Source organism: Urocitellus parryii, chromosome 4, assembly GCF_045843805.1.
Source record: "Urocitellus parryii isolate mUroPar1 chromosome 4, mUroPar1.hap1, whole genome shotgun sequence".
NCBI lineage: Eukaryota > Metazoa > Chordata > Mammalia > Rodentia > Sciuridae > Urocitellus > Urocitellus parryii.
This window is the reverse complement of record NC_135534.1, coordinates 55,629,767-55,644,882: the sequence shown is the minus strand read 5'-3', so window position 1 is coordinate 55,644,882 and position 15,116 is coordinate 55,629,767. Positions and strand designations below refer to the sequence as shown.

Here is a 15,116-nt window from a genome sequence, read left to right as displayed (position 1 = left end):
GGAACTGACACATAGTACAAATTATTGTTTGTTAAATAAATTAAATAAAGGAAGAGGGCTTGGCATTCGCAGGAGTTCAATAATAGCACTAACTATTACTATCATTTTTTACTGATTTTGAGGTATCTCCCAACTGATATAGGTGTATAAAGGTGAGAGTTAGAACAAAGAAATATTATTTAATTCAAACAATCAGTTAAGAAGCATGTGGTAGGTACTATGTGTGATATGAGTACATGAACACTAGATAAGTAGTCTTAAATTCAAAGAATAGATCCTAAGAATATATTCTGACAGTTGCCTTCCTCAGGGCCTCCTTTACATCTCTGTTCCTCAGGCTGTAGATGAGGGGGTTCAACATGGGGATCACCACTGTGTAGAACACAGACACCACTCGATTCTGGCTGGTGGAATAGCTGGACTTGGGCATCACATAGATGAAAGTGATGGTCCCATAGTAGAGAGTGACCGCAGTGAGGTGGGAGGTGCAGGTGGAGAAGGCCTTGTGGCGCCCTTCAGAGGAGCGCATCTTCAGGACTGTGGTGAGGATGTAGATGTAAGAGAGAACAATGACAAACACTGTGACCACGATGATGGAGCCAGAGGAGATGGAAGGCATAATTTCAATTAAGGAGACATCTGAGCAGGCAAGTTTCAACAAAGGGGAGAAGTCACAGAAAAAGTGATCGATTTGATTTAGTCCACAGAAAGACAGACTCAATAAACAACTAGTAAATGTCCAAGCATTCACACAGCCCCCCAGGTAGGAAGCCCCCACTAAGAGAAGGCAGACTCTGGGAGACATGTGGGTGGAGTACAGCAGAGGAGAGCAGATGGCCACATAGCGATCATAGGCCATGACGGCCAATAGGAAGCACTCAGTGGTTCCACATGTCACCACAAAACATAGCTGGGCTTCACAGCCAGCTACAGGGAAGATAGTTCCATGTCCTAAGAATCCTATAAGCATTATAGGTGTGACTGCTGTGGAACACCCAATGTCCACAAAAGCCAGGTGGCTGAGGAACAGGTACATGGGGGTGTGAAGCTGAGAACAGCTTCTTATTAGAGCTATGATGCTGGTGTTGCCCACTAAAGTGACAACATATATTCCTTGAAATATCACAAAGAAGATGGTACAAAGTGTAGGATCCTCTGTCAACCCCAAGATGATGAACTCTGTCACAGTGGTGTGGTTTCCAACCTCCATCTCTTGTGTGACTTGTTCCTGTTAAGGGAAATGAGAATGCTTGTTTAATGTTTTTATTCCACACATTCCTGTTTCTTCAATTATTTCATAGACTCATTCATAGTAGCTTCTCTGTCTGCCCAACCTATAAATATCAGTGCTCCAATGGATTGTGTTGTTGTTATTGTTTTCTATTTGCAAAAAAGAAGCATGAGCTTCAGTCTCTACAGTCTGAGAAATTGATTTATTCATGTAATGTTTACATAAAAGTGTCTCTCAAACCTTGACTCTTAGGCAGGTCTCTCTCCCAAGGTCCAGATTCATAAGTTTTAATGAGCTATTGGGAATGGGACTTCCAATACACTGAGAATGATGAGACTCCCAATAACTCATTAACACTATGTATTTTTAGAACCATAGACCCTCTGCCTAATAGAAGAAAAAGTAGGCCCAAATCTTCATCATATTGGCTTAGGACCTGTTAGTTAGTCTTTCTTAACAAGACTCCTACAGTGCAAGAAATAAAATTAAAAAATCAATAAATGGGATGATTCAAACTAAAATGCTTCTTCTCAGCAAAAAAAAAAAAAAAAAATCAATAATGCAAAGAAAGAGCCTACAAAATGGGAGAAAATCTTCACCACACACACATCAGACAGAGTACTAATCTTCAGGATATATATAAAGAATTCAAAAAACTTAACACCATAAAAACAAATAAACCAATCAATAAATGGGCTACTGAGCAGATACTTCACAGAAGAAGGTATATGATTGAGGAACAAATATATGGAAAAGTGTTCAACTCTCTAGCGATTAGAGAAATGCAAATCAAAACTACTCTAATATTTCATCTCACTCCTTCAGAATGGCAATTATCATGAATACAACAAGTGTTGGTGAGGATGTTGGGGGAAAGGTATACTCATACAGTGCTGGTGGGATGGCAAATTGGTGCAACCACTCTGGAAAGCATTATGGAGATTCCTTAGAAAACTTGGAATGGAACCACCATTTGACCCACTCCTTGGTCTATATCCAAAGGACTTAAAATCAGCATACTACAGTGACACAGCCACATCAGTGTTATAGTAGCTCAATTCACAATAGCTAATCTGTGAAACCAACCTAGATGCCCTTCAATAGATGAATGAATAAAGAAACTGTGGTATGTATACACAATGGGATATTACTCAGCCTTAAAGAAGGATGAAATTATGGCTTTTGCAGGTAAATGGATGAAGTTTGTAGAATATCATGCTAAGCAAAATAAGCCAATCCTAAAAAACTAAAAGCCAAATGTTTTCTCTAACATGTGGGTGCAGATCCTTAAGGCAGAGGTGGGGGGATGGAGGAACACTGGATTGGGCAGAGGGGAGTGAGAAGAGGGGAGTGGATATAGCGAAGGGGAAGATGGTGGAATAAAATAGATATTATTATCCTATGTACCTGTATGATTGCACAAATGGTGTGACTTTACATCGTGTATAACCAGACAAATAGAAAGTGTGCTCTATTTGTGTACAATGAGTCAAAATGCATTCCTCTGTCATGTATAACTAATGGGAACAATTTTTTTTTTAAAAAACTTTGTTTGGATACCACCATCCACCAAATTCTCATGTCTGCAACTTTGGAGTCTTCCTAGGTCTCTTCCTCTTGTTGTATGACATTTAGTTTACATTTTACTTTCCATTTTTATCTTTTCATCTTCTATTTTTCATTCCCAATTTCCCCAAGGATGGATAAATTTTACTCCTTACTTTCTTATTTTCTTCCTTCCTTTCACAATTTTCTTCTTATAACCCACAATAATGTGTCTTAGTGATTTCTAGCAAGTAAAAAGCAGATGATGCCAAAGTGAATCATTTAATTCTTCTAATGCTTTCACATTAGCACAGCATATGAGCTCCTTTATGATATATTTATTTTAATTTCAATGTAAGAATTTACATTGAAATTAATGTAATGAGCCATCCGGGGTTGTGGCTCAGCGGTAGAGGCTTGCCTAGCACTTGCGAGTCAATTGGTTCGATCCTCAGCACCACATAAAAATAAATAAATAAATAAATAAAAGTATTGTATCCAACTACAACTAAAAAATAAATATTTAAAAAATAATTCTTTACAAGCATAATTTTGAGATCCGCATGATAATACACTGAATGAATAGACTTTAATGTAATTGAGCAACTTTCCTTTTGGGCGTTTGTCTTTTCAAACTCCTTTACTATCTATCAGACAAGGGATCCTACAAATTGAATCAAACATCAGGAGGACAACATGACAAAATATGATAAATTTAAATTGTATTCCCATTCCTAGTTATTTTTCTAAAGACAATAGTTCAAAGGAAGTGTGCTCTGTGCTCCATGATAGTTTATCCCTATACTTTGCAACAATGAAAATGCTACATCATATTACTCCTTATTGCTCACTGATTTGTTGAGTTCTTGGCTGCACTTTGATTAGAGTCTATTGCCTTCTCCATTTTCTGCCATTTTCATGGGACAAAGGCCAAATCCTGTGGTTTGAAGGAGTCCTTAGAAAGCAGAATTAATGATAAATAAATAATTATGACTAATTAGGAAAGACACAAAAACTTACAGCAGTCATACTGAAGATTCAATGAAAGTTAGAAAAGTAAGTTATATTTATCAATAGAAAAAAACAAAGAATGCAAGTAATTCTGAGGGGTTCTTTCAAATATTACAAAATGAAAATTATTTTAATTAGGGATTCTTTGTGTTTCTGAAAATTTTATTTATGTACATCTTTTTTATTTCCATTAACTTCAGCTAAATAACAATCCCTTCAGGTAAGGTCTACAGATATATGAATACTTTTTGCATATATTTAATTTTTTAAAAAAATTGTATTGGTTCATTATAATTATACACAATAGTTGGTTTTGTTGTTACATACCCATAGATGTATGTACATTGCTTGGTCAATTTATTCCCAAGGACCTCCCCTTTCTCTCTACATTATTGTCTTGCATATTATTCAGCAGCTAAAGAAAGTCTCTCCTATACATCTTTAACTTTAATAACACCTCACAATACATTTTAGTTTATTTAATTTTGGAGTATATACAGTAGTACATGTATATATCCATAATAATATTATGCATTATAATATTATTTGTAATTTATATTTTTACTTAGTATTGTCAATAAAATATTTCCCATGTTCATGAGTAATCCTCTTAAGTGAAATCCTATATTGAATATGTATCAAATGTGTTAGCATTATGCTCAAAGGTTTTCATAAGACATATTCAATTATTTTTCTAAGTATATCTTCCTAGGGCAGGGGATGTAACTCAGTGGTAGAGAACTTGCCTAGCATGTGTGAAGCCTTGGATTTGATTCCCAGCAACACACACACACACACACACACACACACACACACACACACAATATCAGCCATTACATTTGCTTCCTTGCATCCTTTGTTTTCAAGTATCATGTTAATATGATGCTGTGATTTTCTACTCAAGGTTACTAGTTATAATATTCATAGAAACACATTTTTCTGCCAATAACGTATGACAGTCCTTAAACTTTTAAACTTTTACAAGATACATTAAATATCAATTTTAAATGTCTTCTTCTTAACATTTTTAAAATTTCTGACTTAAGAATAAGTAAACATTTAATTTCCCCAATGGTGGAACTGAGTTCTTTGGTGAATGATGAAGTATAATGAACCAACAATTGAGAACCTGCAGTTTATGTGTTCTTTCTCTTATTTGATTGATCTTCATTAAGTGAGTTTAAATTATTCAAACCAGGTAGCTTACTGCCTTTGATGTTAGCTCTGTCATTAAACACTGTTTTTATCTTATCAGTTGTCTCACCATGAGTTAAGGTACAAATAGTCTACTTTCTGTATCAAAACATTGAAATACTTGAACACAGCTATCATGCATTCCCTATTCTAAAATTAAGCATCCACAGTTCCTTTGTGCTATGCTTGTGCTATGCTTCTTAGTCCCTTGAAATCCTCTTTGTCAGACTCTGAACACACTCTGGTCTGAGGAATGAGGCTTAGAACCCAGCAGCACTCCTGCCCTTTCCTTCTGACTCAAGCACAGCTCAGGGGGTAACCCCCTCACATTGTAACACCCTTGAATCAATCTATGCTGACCACAGAGTCATGGAGACTGGAGTCAGACAACTCAGATCCTGGGCCTCCTACTGGCCAGCTATATTGACTTGCACATGACACAATATCTTCGACACTTGGGATTTGCCTTTGTAAAAAAGGAATAATTGTTCCTATAGTGCGGCTTTGCTCTCAGATTAAAAGAAATAACATCTGTAAACTACCCAGAAGTAGTCATGCATCAGGATTAAGTAACTTCTTTTAATGAAATACTAGATTTCCAATTGTGCAACTTTTTGGATGAGAACTATGATTTTTTTTTTCCTACACCATCAAGAGGTTTTCACCACAAATCCAAAATAAAACAGGAAGTACAGTGAATAATGCCTTCTTACTTCTGGACTATGCTGTCCATATGCATAATGTGTCTAGGGGTTTTTGCCCTTTCCTTCCTCTCCACTGGCCACCTCAGGTCTAGAGCCTTCCACTATTGTTCACACTGGTTCAAGAGGACTCTTGACAAAATATCTTTTCCATCAAAGCATTGGTCACTTGGTAAGATAAATGAATAGAGAGCCCAGGACTATGACCTTTATATATGCTAAGTGTCAGGCTTTTCTTCTAATTTACTTTTCATATTCCTCGATGCTCAAGCTCAGCAATGGTTCTGGCTTCCACAGACCATGCAAACTGACCTGCAGTCTCCTACCCAGAATAACTGTTGCACAATGTCCGTGTTGCTGAGGGTGTGGTCTCCACAGGGGTCAAGAACTAAAATTGATGAAAATAGGTCTTTTGTTTTCAATTTCTTGTTGACCAAATGAAAATTCATTTTAACAAAACCTATGAGTTTTGCACTTACCTTTTAGAAGCAGAATTATTGATCCTGAATTCCCAAGAGGACTTAATAAAGTAGAATGTTTCCATTTATTTTAATAGGTAGTTCAGGACTGAACACTCAATGATATGATCCATTGGAACACAGGCACCAATCAAGGAAAATAGTTTTGTAGAGGCAGCAAGGATGAGGTGGTGTCTTTCTGTGTGTGGTAGGAGAAAAGAAGGCTCCAACAGAACATGAGAAATCCTCTAGGGTTTATTGCTGCTTGCTCCTTTGAGAGGAAAGTCCTTGGGTTTATTGTACAAAAATGACATATAGAACCAGGTGATTCATTACAGCCTGGCTGACCCTCCCCAAAGGGATATCTAAATGCCCTGGTGTCTTTTGGAATTCTTTTTTCCTAGTTTAATGCAAATGTAGGGAGAGAGTTCTTTGTTTCCCAAGGCATATTTAGAACAAATAATTTATCTGCTTAATTGGGGTTAGGATGATGATAATAATTACAATTAAGATAACCTTTGAATCAAATTGGAACTGAAGGACAGAATAATAAGGGAAGAAATATTATTTTTACTTAGTAATCATCTTAATGCAGAAAAATTCAGATCATCTTGAAATTCTTGTACCCACTGGGATGTCCCTTATTTAAGTGTCTTGGAACACTGCCTTCTCACCCCTCAATAGAACAATTTAAGATGCTCTTGTGACTAAGCAGAACATGCAATGAAACACACATATTCTATTAAGGGAGCAGGTAATAAATCAAGTATATTAAATACTGGATTAAATTCACCTGTATACCCCACCTGCCTTCATATGGATTAAGGGCTAACATAGAAACCCATCATTCCTACAGTTCTTTGGACAAATTACAATAAGTGGAGTATCTCAAAGTGATTCAGTTTGCTAGGCAAAACCATTATTGTCTATTCTCAAATTTTGTAACTCTCCATGTATTCAACTCATGCCCCTTCTAGAGTGTTTGACTCTAAAAGTCAGTATGTCCTTAAATCTGAAGGCAATAAAATATATTATTTCTTTCCCTTGTAGTCTGGCCCACTGAAACAGACCCTATTGTGGACCTTGAAATGACCCTATAAATCAGTTCCAGCCTCTCTCACTTGCCTTCTAAGAACAGGCAAAAAAGCATGTTGGAGGTACACATATCTGTGACCTTAAAGACAAGCTTAAAGAACTAAGTCTCAACTGTGGACACTGAAACAGCCCTGTGACTCAATTCCACCATCTCTCAACCATACACTGTGACTGTACTACCTCTCCAAGGACTTACCCAGTGATCCAGTAGAAGCTGTCCCAGGGACCCAGAGAAGCCATGCTTGTCTATTCACATAATTACAGGCCTTCTATCTGTAGACTTGAAGTGGACCTGCATCCCAGCACCAGACCACGTTACTGGAGATAATCCATTCATTCAGAGACAAGAAAGAAACCACACTCACTAGAGCTTCTGGTAGTGGGCTTGCCGGCATGGACTCCACTGTGGCCCCAGCAATTATTACTGGAACAACTGCATATCTACACAGGAACAAAACACAACTCTTATATCACACCACCCACTTGAATCAAACTGTGAAAAATGATATATCAAGAACTATGTAATGTTTTGAACGACCAACAATAAAAAAAGAAAAAAAAAGAAAAAAAAAGAAAAAAAGAAAATCAACTCAAAATGTATCATAGATACATGTGCAAAATATAAAACAATAGAATACCTATAGATAAATTAAAGAGTAAATATTTTCACTGGGGTATTGGCAAAAACTTGGAGGTATAACAAAAGAACCACAAACCATAAGAGTTAGGAAATATAAAACACTCTGGTAACTGTTGTTATCTGATAAGTTTGGAAATTATGTATTGCAAATAATCAAATTTGTTCTTCTTTGTAAAACTATTTTCCATTTTCCAGCAGGTATTCATATCCATATAAATTTTAGACTTAATTTATCAATCTCTTACAAATGATCCTACCACAATTTTTATAATTTCAGCGAATATGAAGTTCAACTTTTTGAGAAGTTGCATCTTAATAATATTGCTTTTTCCGACCCCATGAATGTGGTCTACTTGTCTTCATTTCTTTAGATCTTTATTTTCTCTCGTCAGGGCTCTGTAATTCTTAGTATAAAATCTTGCATAACTTTTTTCATCAAATTATCCCTAAGTATTTTGGGATTTTTAAAAATCTATTGTAAGTTAGTTTTCATCTTTTTATTTTCAATCACTTGATCCACATATTTAAAATACTGTTGGTTTTATGCATTAATTTAATATCACCAATGATCTCACTAAAATAATTCTAATGTTATGTTCTTTAGAGATCTTTTGTAATTTTCTGTGTAAACAGACATGCTGTTTGCTAATAAGGTGCTTACTTTTCCTTCTTCTTTGTCTGATCTTTCTTAATTTGATTAATTTTATTTGTCTTATTGCATGCCTGGGACCTCCAGTAACACACTGACTATAAATGATGAGAATGGGCCTTCATGTTTCCCACACTGAGGAGGGAACCTTATTATTCAGAGTGACCACCTTATTTCACCTAGTGTAATGTCCCCCAGTTTTATCTATATTGTTGCAGTAATAGAATCTCATTTTTCAAAGCTAAATAGTGGTGTGTGTGTGTGTGTGTGTGTGTGTGTGTGTGTGTGTGTGTTAAGTTCTTTCAACTTCTTGTTGGTGCTTTTATACATGACTCTTAGGGAGACTGCACTATGATTGAATTTTGTACTCAACTGTAATTTGGACAGTTTATTCTTGTTTGCAGCTCCCTTACATGTAGGTATCCACTAAATTTCCTCAGGCTCATCTGTTCCCAAGCTCTGTTCTCTGATCCTTCAATTCATCACTGTTTCATCTTTCTGCACCTTGATGTCTGTGTTTAATAATTCCCTCAGTGAAAGTAGCAGCATCAAAAATCTTGCTGTACACAATCCAACCATCTGTGCATAGATCTCCTTCTTTAGCATAGCCCATGCTTAAATAATTTTGTGGGAAGCCTGAGATCTAGGCAGATTTAATACTCAGATGTTAGGCTTTCATCTGTCTACATATCTCATATCTTTCTAAAAGGTCCTCTCTAAATTTCCAAACAAGCTAGCAAAACCAGTCTCTGTCGTTTATTGACGGTAGTATACAAGGCTGTTTATAAAAATTGTGCACATTAATGGGATATCTCACAATGTTTTGATACATGTAGACATTGTGCAATGCTCAAATAAGACTAAATAAATCAATTTTCTCATTTGTCATTTTATGATAAAGCCTTTAAAATTCTTTCTTTAGCTTTTGACATACACAGTATGTTATTATATCTAGTCACCCCACTGTGCACTAGCATAGGAGACTTTCTTGCTCCTAACTGTAACTTAGCACTAATTAATACAACTTTCCCCAACTTTCCCACCTCCCTCATAATTCCCAACCTCTGGTAACCACTATTCTATTCTAAACTTCTGCTGCTGGATGCAGTGGTGCATGCCTTTAATTCCAGCAGCTTGAGAAATTGAGGCAGGAGGATCAGCAACTTAGTGAGGTCCTAAGCAACTCAGTAAGATTCTATATTTAAATAAAATATAATAAAAGAGCTGGATATGTGGTTCAGTGCCCCTAGGCTCAACCCCAGGTACCAAAATAAGTAAATTTCCATATGATAGATTTTTTAGATTTCACATATAAGTCTGCTGTCCGGTGAAATGGACAAACTTATGTATTGTCTCTTGCTGCTATGATAACTCTCTATCTTCAACATTTGAGAGCTTGTTTATGTTCCTGAATAAACTTGAATAAACTTCCTAAATAAATTAAATTGAATTTAACTGATAAACTTTGACCTTCCTATTCCTGGATTTTTGTATCCTTCTGGTTTGGGGGATTTCCTATTATTATTTCTTTGAGTAAGGTTTTGACACATTTGTCATCCTTCCTCTGGAACTCTGGAACACAAATATTTGCTCTTTGAATGCTGTCACAAAATTCCTATAAGCTTTCTTCATTATTCTTCATTCTCTTTTCTTTTTCCACCTCCAAACTTGCACTTTAAAATAGCCTGCCTTTGATCTCAGTGCTTCTTCCTTCTGTTTGGTCAATTCTCCTATTGATCCTCCTGTCACATTTTTCAGTTTGCTTACTATGGTTTTCAGCTAACGGATTTCTCTTTGAATCTGATATTCAATTACTTCAATCTATGTTGAGCTTCTATTGTTAAATCTGCATTTCCTTCCTAGAAAAAATTAAACCTTATATTGATATACTTTTATTTTCATAAATTGCTAATTGAGTTTGCTAATATTCCAGAAAATGTTTTCATTAAGTTTCAGAAAGAAAAGTTGGGCTATGATTCCCGTTGCTTTCATCATCCTTGTGTTTCAGTATCAACACATCTGAAGTGTTATTACTGAGGAGAACAGCATACTCATTTGTCAATGAGTTTGTATAATATTGAAATTATTACTTACTTGAATATCTTTAATATTTAGTAACTCTTATATGAGATATTTCTGTTTGTACTTTTTATTTATGGGAATACTTTTATACATTGATTAAATTTCTTTAGTAGTTGAATGATTAATAGAGTTTTCTAATGGTGTTTGAGTTAGTTTTGGTTGGTTTTATTATTTTTAGAACTTTTAATTTTATGTAAGTTATAAGAAAATTTTACATAGAATTGTTTATATTCAATCTTATTACTAATATTTGAAAAATCTATAGTCCTATTCTTTTTTACTCTTCTTATTTTTTTGTACTTTTTATTTTTGTATAAACATACCAATAAAAATCATTGTAAGAAAATAAATATTTGACAGTGTTTTTCTGCTCCACTATGTAACCTTCTATTTGATTAATTTCTCCTATTAATTACATTTTTTTCCTTCTACACTCTGTGTTTGCATTCTTCCCAATTCTTTGTTATTCTATACCTTATTGAAATGAAGACAAATCATTAATTTTTAGCATTTTCCTAGTGCATGAATTTAAGTTTATAATTTTTTAAATAAAATTGTATACCTCAATCACAAGTTTATATATATGCAGATATATATAATTTTCTGATTATTCATTTGTGTCCTAATATCTATTTTGAATTTCTCCTTGACATGTGGAATATTTAATGGTATATTAATTTATTTGCCAATAAAAGGAGGTTTTCTAGTTATCTTTTTTTTTGTTTTCTGGCTTTATTGGACTATAGAACTGAAAAATGAAAACTTTTAAAACAAGTTGTAACTTATGCCCATTACCAATTCTAGGTCAATTTTTACAAATATATTTTGTTTATTCTTTGCTATAGGTTGTTGTGCTTCAATATATTCTACATATTTTTGGTAAACTATTTTTATTGGTTCTTTTAGTTATAAATGACAATAGGAGTCATTTTGACATAATGATGAAAGCATGGAATATAATTTGTTCTAATTCAATGCAGTCATCAGTATTTCCCCTTCCCCTCCCATCATTCTCTTTGATCTACTCTGTTGATCTTTCTGCTATTTAGTCAGAGGTTTTTTAAAATTTAAAAAGGACTTGCTGATGTACATGATAGTAAGATTCACTGTGGGATATTCATATATGTACATTCTAAATTAGGTCAGATTCATTCCACTGTCCTTTCCCTGTCCTATCTCTTCTTTCTTCCCTTTATTCCCCTTTGTCTACTCTACTGACCTTTCTTCTATTCTTTTTCAGTCCCTCCCCCTTATTTTGGATTAGCTTCTGCATATTAGAGAAAACTTCAACCTTTGACTTTTGGGGACCGTCTTATTTCCCCTAGTGTGATAGTCTTCAGTTTCATCCATTTACTAGAAAATGCCATAATTTCATTCTTTTTATGGATGAGTAATACTCCACTGTGTATATATGCCACATTTTCTTTATCTATTCATATGTTGAAGGGCACCTATGTTGGTTTTCTAGCTTGGCTATTGTGAATTGTGCTCTTAGTAATGTTGTGTATTTTTTGTAGTTCAGATTTTTTACACTGTGCTACTTAAAAATTGGTGTAAAATTCTTTCCTGAAAAATGTATCAAGCGGATATGGTGGCTCACACCTGTAATCCCAACAGCTTGGGAGGCTGAGGCAGAAGGACTGCAAATTCAAAGTCAGCCTCAGCAATTCAGAAAGGCCCTAAGCAACTCAGGAAGACTCTGTCTCAAAAAAACTATATCAGATTATTACCTTATATATTTCATTTACCTGAGAGGGGAGTTTGTTTTTCCTTAGCTATTATGTTTTTCCTGCCAAGAAGGTTAATATGTGGCAATAACACTGATGTAGTTATAGAAAAATTACTGTAAAATGCATCAACAGCCAAAAACTTTTGCTGCATAACTTCATTATTAATAGGTATATCGTTTTGGAAAAGATTTGAGACTGTTCCACAAAAAAATTACAGAAGTGTGAAGACTACAGTGCCTCTTTTATAAAACCTGAAGTTGTTTTATAATTTCTCTGAGAAACATGTATTTGCACACAAAAAGGTCACCCATTTCTCTGATAACAGCATTCAAAGTCTGACATTCTGCCTGTGAACCATAATGGATTCTTATACAGTATATTTGTTCAGAATTATAAATCAAAACTGTACAACATTTATGATGCCTGATAATTTGTATTGTACCCTTTAAGAAAAATGGTTAACAAAATATTTTGTCTTCTCTAAATTTCCATCAATTCCTACTTCAAAAGCATTTTCAGCAGATTTTGTTTTCTGTGAGTCAATTTGACCGTGACTGAATTTCCTACAAATCCTAAGAAACTAAAATATCAAATGGTCATGGGCAGCATTGTTTATAACAAAAATGATTTATTAATTATAAATTGCATCTGGACTCAGAGGACAATACACAAAACACATTCTGTTTTATGCCATATTCTTTCCAGTGTGTGCTGATTTTAACTATAAGCAGCCCTTGTAAGGACTCCAGAACTACCTCTAACATTATAAGATAAACTGGTTCTAGTTAAGGTCATAAGGTTTCTAAGCAAGGATGCTCTTCTGCCTGTACTATCACATGAAATCCTATGTAAAATTCCTCAGCATTATGATACCAGAGGAGCAAACCTGGTGTAAGTCTGTGGGTATGGTGAAGTTTTCAGTTACGAAGTTCTGTATGATTGTTCTGCATGCTTTTTAGTTCTGTTTGTTCTCTGTGATAATATACATTTCAAGTGATCTTTTAGCATTTTACTCTAAGTAATATTATAGTCTATGTTAATTAATTTCCACATTTTCAGACTTTGTGATTTTGTTTATATTGTCCATTATTTCCATTGATTCCTACTTCAAAAGCATTTTCAGCAGATTTTGTTTTCTGTGAGTCAATTTGAATTCTTAATTTTAAAATTTGATTTAGTTTTATTAATGGCAACTCAGTATGAATCCCTGAATACTATAACATCTGAAAATTGAACTCTTATATTTACTGAGAAGCTCTACACTGAATATGATATGTTGAAAAATATATTTCAAACACAAGCACTCAGGTTATATTCATTATATCTATGGGATACTTTTACTATATCAAGCCTGAGAAAATAAAAGATGTCACTAAGAAAATATTTTCTTACTAAGCTGTCTCTTCAGAGCCCCCTTAATCTCCTGGTTCCTGAGACTATAGATGAGGGGATTCAGCATGGGGATCACCACTGTGTAGAAAATAGACACCACTTTGTTCTGGTCAGTGGAGTAGCTGGACTTGGGCATCACATAAATGAAGGTAATGGTCCCATAGAACAGAGTGACTGCAGTGAGGTGGGAGGTGCAGGTGGAGAAGGCCTTGTGGCGCCCCTCAGTGGAGCTCATCCTCAGGATGGTGATGTGGATGTAGATGTAGGAGATGGCAATGACAAACACTGTGACCACAATGATGGAGCCAGCAGAAAATGAGGTAACAACTGAAGGGACACTGACATCAGAACATGAGAGCTTAACTAAAGGAGCAAAATCACAGAAAAAATGGTTGACTCGATTTGGTCCACAGAAGAGCAAAGAAAAGAAAGAAATGACAAAGGAGGAAGCATTGAGGAAACCCCCTGTATAAGCCACTACAAATAGCTGGAGACAGACTTGTGTGGACATTTTGGTGGAGTAAAGCAGTGGGTTGCAGATTGCCACAAAGCGATCATAGGCCATGGCAGCCAGAAGGAAGCACTCCACTGTCCCAAAGAATGCTGCTGAACCAAGCTGGGTGGCACACCCAAGGTAGGAGATGGCATTTCTCTCCACCAGGAAGTTTACAAGCATATTGGGTGTGACAGAAGACGAATAGCCTATGTCAGCAGAAGCTAAATGGCTCAGAAAAAAGTACATGGGATGATGGAGCTGAGAAGAGACTCTGATGAGAAGGATCGTGCTGAGATTGCCACAGATGGTCACCAGGTAGATGCACAGGATGATCACAAAGAGGAAGACTCGGAGGACTGGATCCTCAGTTAAGCCCAATAGAATGAACTCTGTCACTGCAGTGTGGTTCCCAGTGACCAGGGAATCCATGGGACAGTGGCTGCTGAAAAATGACCTGTGGGGAAACATGACATGAAAGTGTTTATAAACATGATGGTTTCATTTTCATTAATGTATATGGAAAGTAAATAAACATGATCCATGGCCACTACTTATTTATGTGCAATGGTGACTTTATCAGTGTTTTATGTTAGTTTTAGTAGAAACACCAGAAAAATTCTTTCATATAGTGTCTTTTCTTCTTCATCTATTATATGGTTTCAAAAAAATCAAGTTATAAGGCAGATGAAAATAACAAAAATGAATGCTAAATATATTAGGAAAAAAGAATATTCATTTTTTCTTTCTTATTCATTGATTTTTCCAAGGATGACTTCAATAATAGCTAAATTTTATTACCTTTATTAGCTTTCTGGCATACAAGAAATATATATATATATATATATATATATATATATATGAATTATATGTATTGATTATTATACTTTAAGTG

The 15,116-nt window shown here is 35.1% G+C and overlaps 2 protein-coding genes across 2 annotated transcripts; both read right to left on the bottom strand.

The window, feature by feature from the left end:
- Positions 1-277: 277 nt before the first annotated feature.
- Positions 278-1,213, bottom strand: LOC144254410 (olfactory receptor 5P1-like). The gene has a single exon (XM_077797569.1). The coding sequence runs from the start codon at positions 1,208-1,210 to the stop codon at positions 278-280; it is 933 nt and encodes a 310-aa protein (XP_077653695.1). The 5' UTR covers positions 1,211-1,213.
- Positions 1,214-13,708: 12,495 nt separating this feature from the next.
- Positions 13,709-14,653, bottom strand: LOC144254409 (olfactory receptor 5P76-like). The gene has a single exon (XM_077797568.1). The coding sequence runs from the start codon at positions 14,651-14,653 to the stop codon at positions 13,709-13,711; it is 945 nt and encodes a 314-aa protein (XP_077653694.1).
- Positions 14,654-15,116: the final 463 nt, after the last annotated feature.

Bases quoted from the DNA above. Each gene is read 5' to 3' on its own strand.
- LOC144254410 (XM_077797569.1), bottom strand. From the start codon at position 1,210: ATGGAGGTTGGAAACCACACCACTGTGACAGAGTTCATCATCTTGGGG.
- LOC144254409 (XM_077797568.1), bottom strand. From the start codon at position 14,653: ATGGATTCCCTGGTCACTGGGAACCACACTGCAGTGACAGAGTTCATT.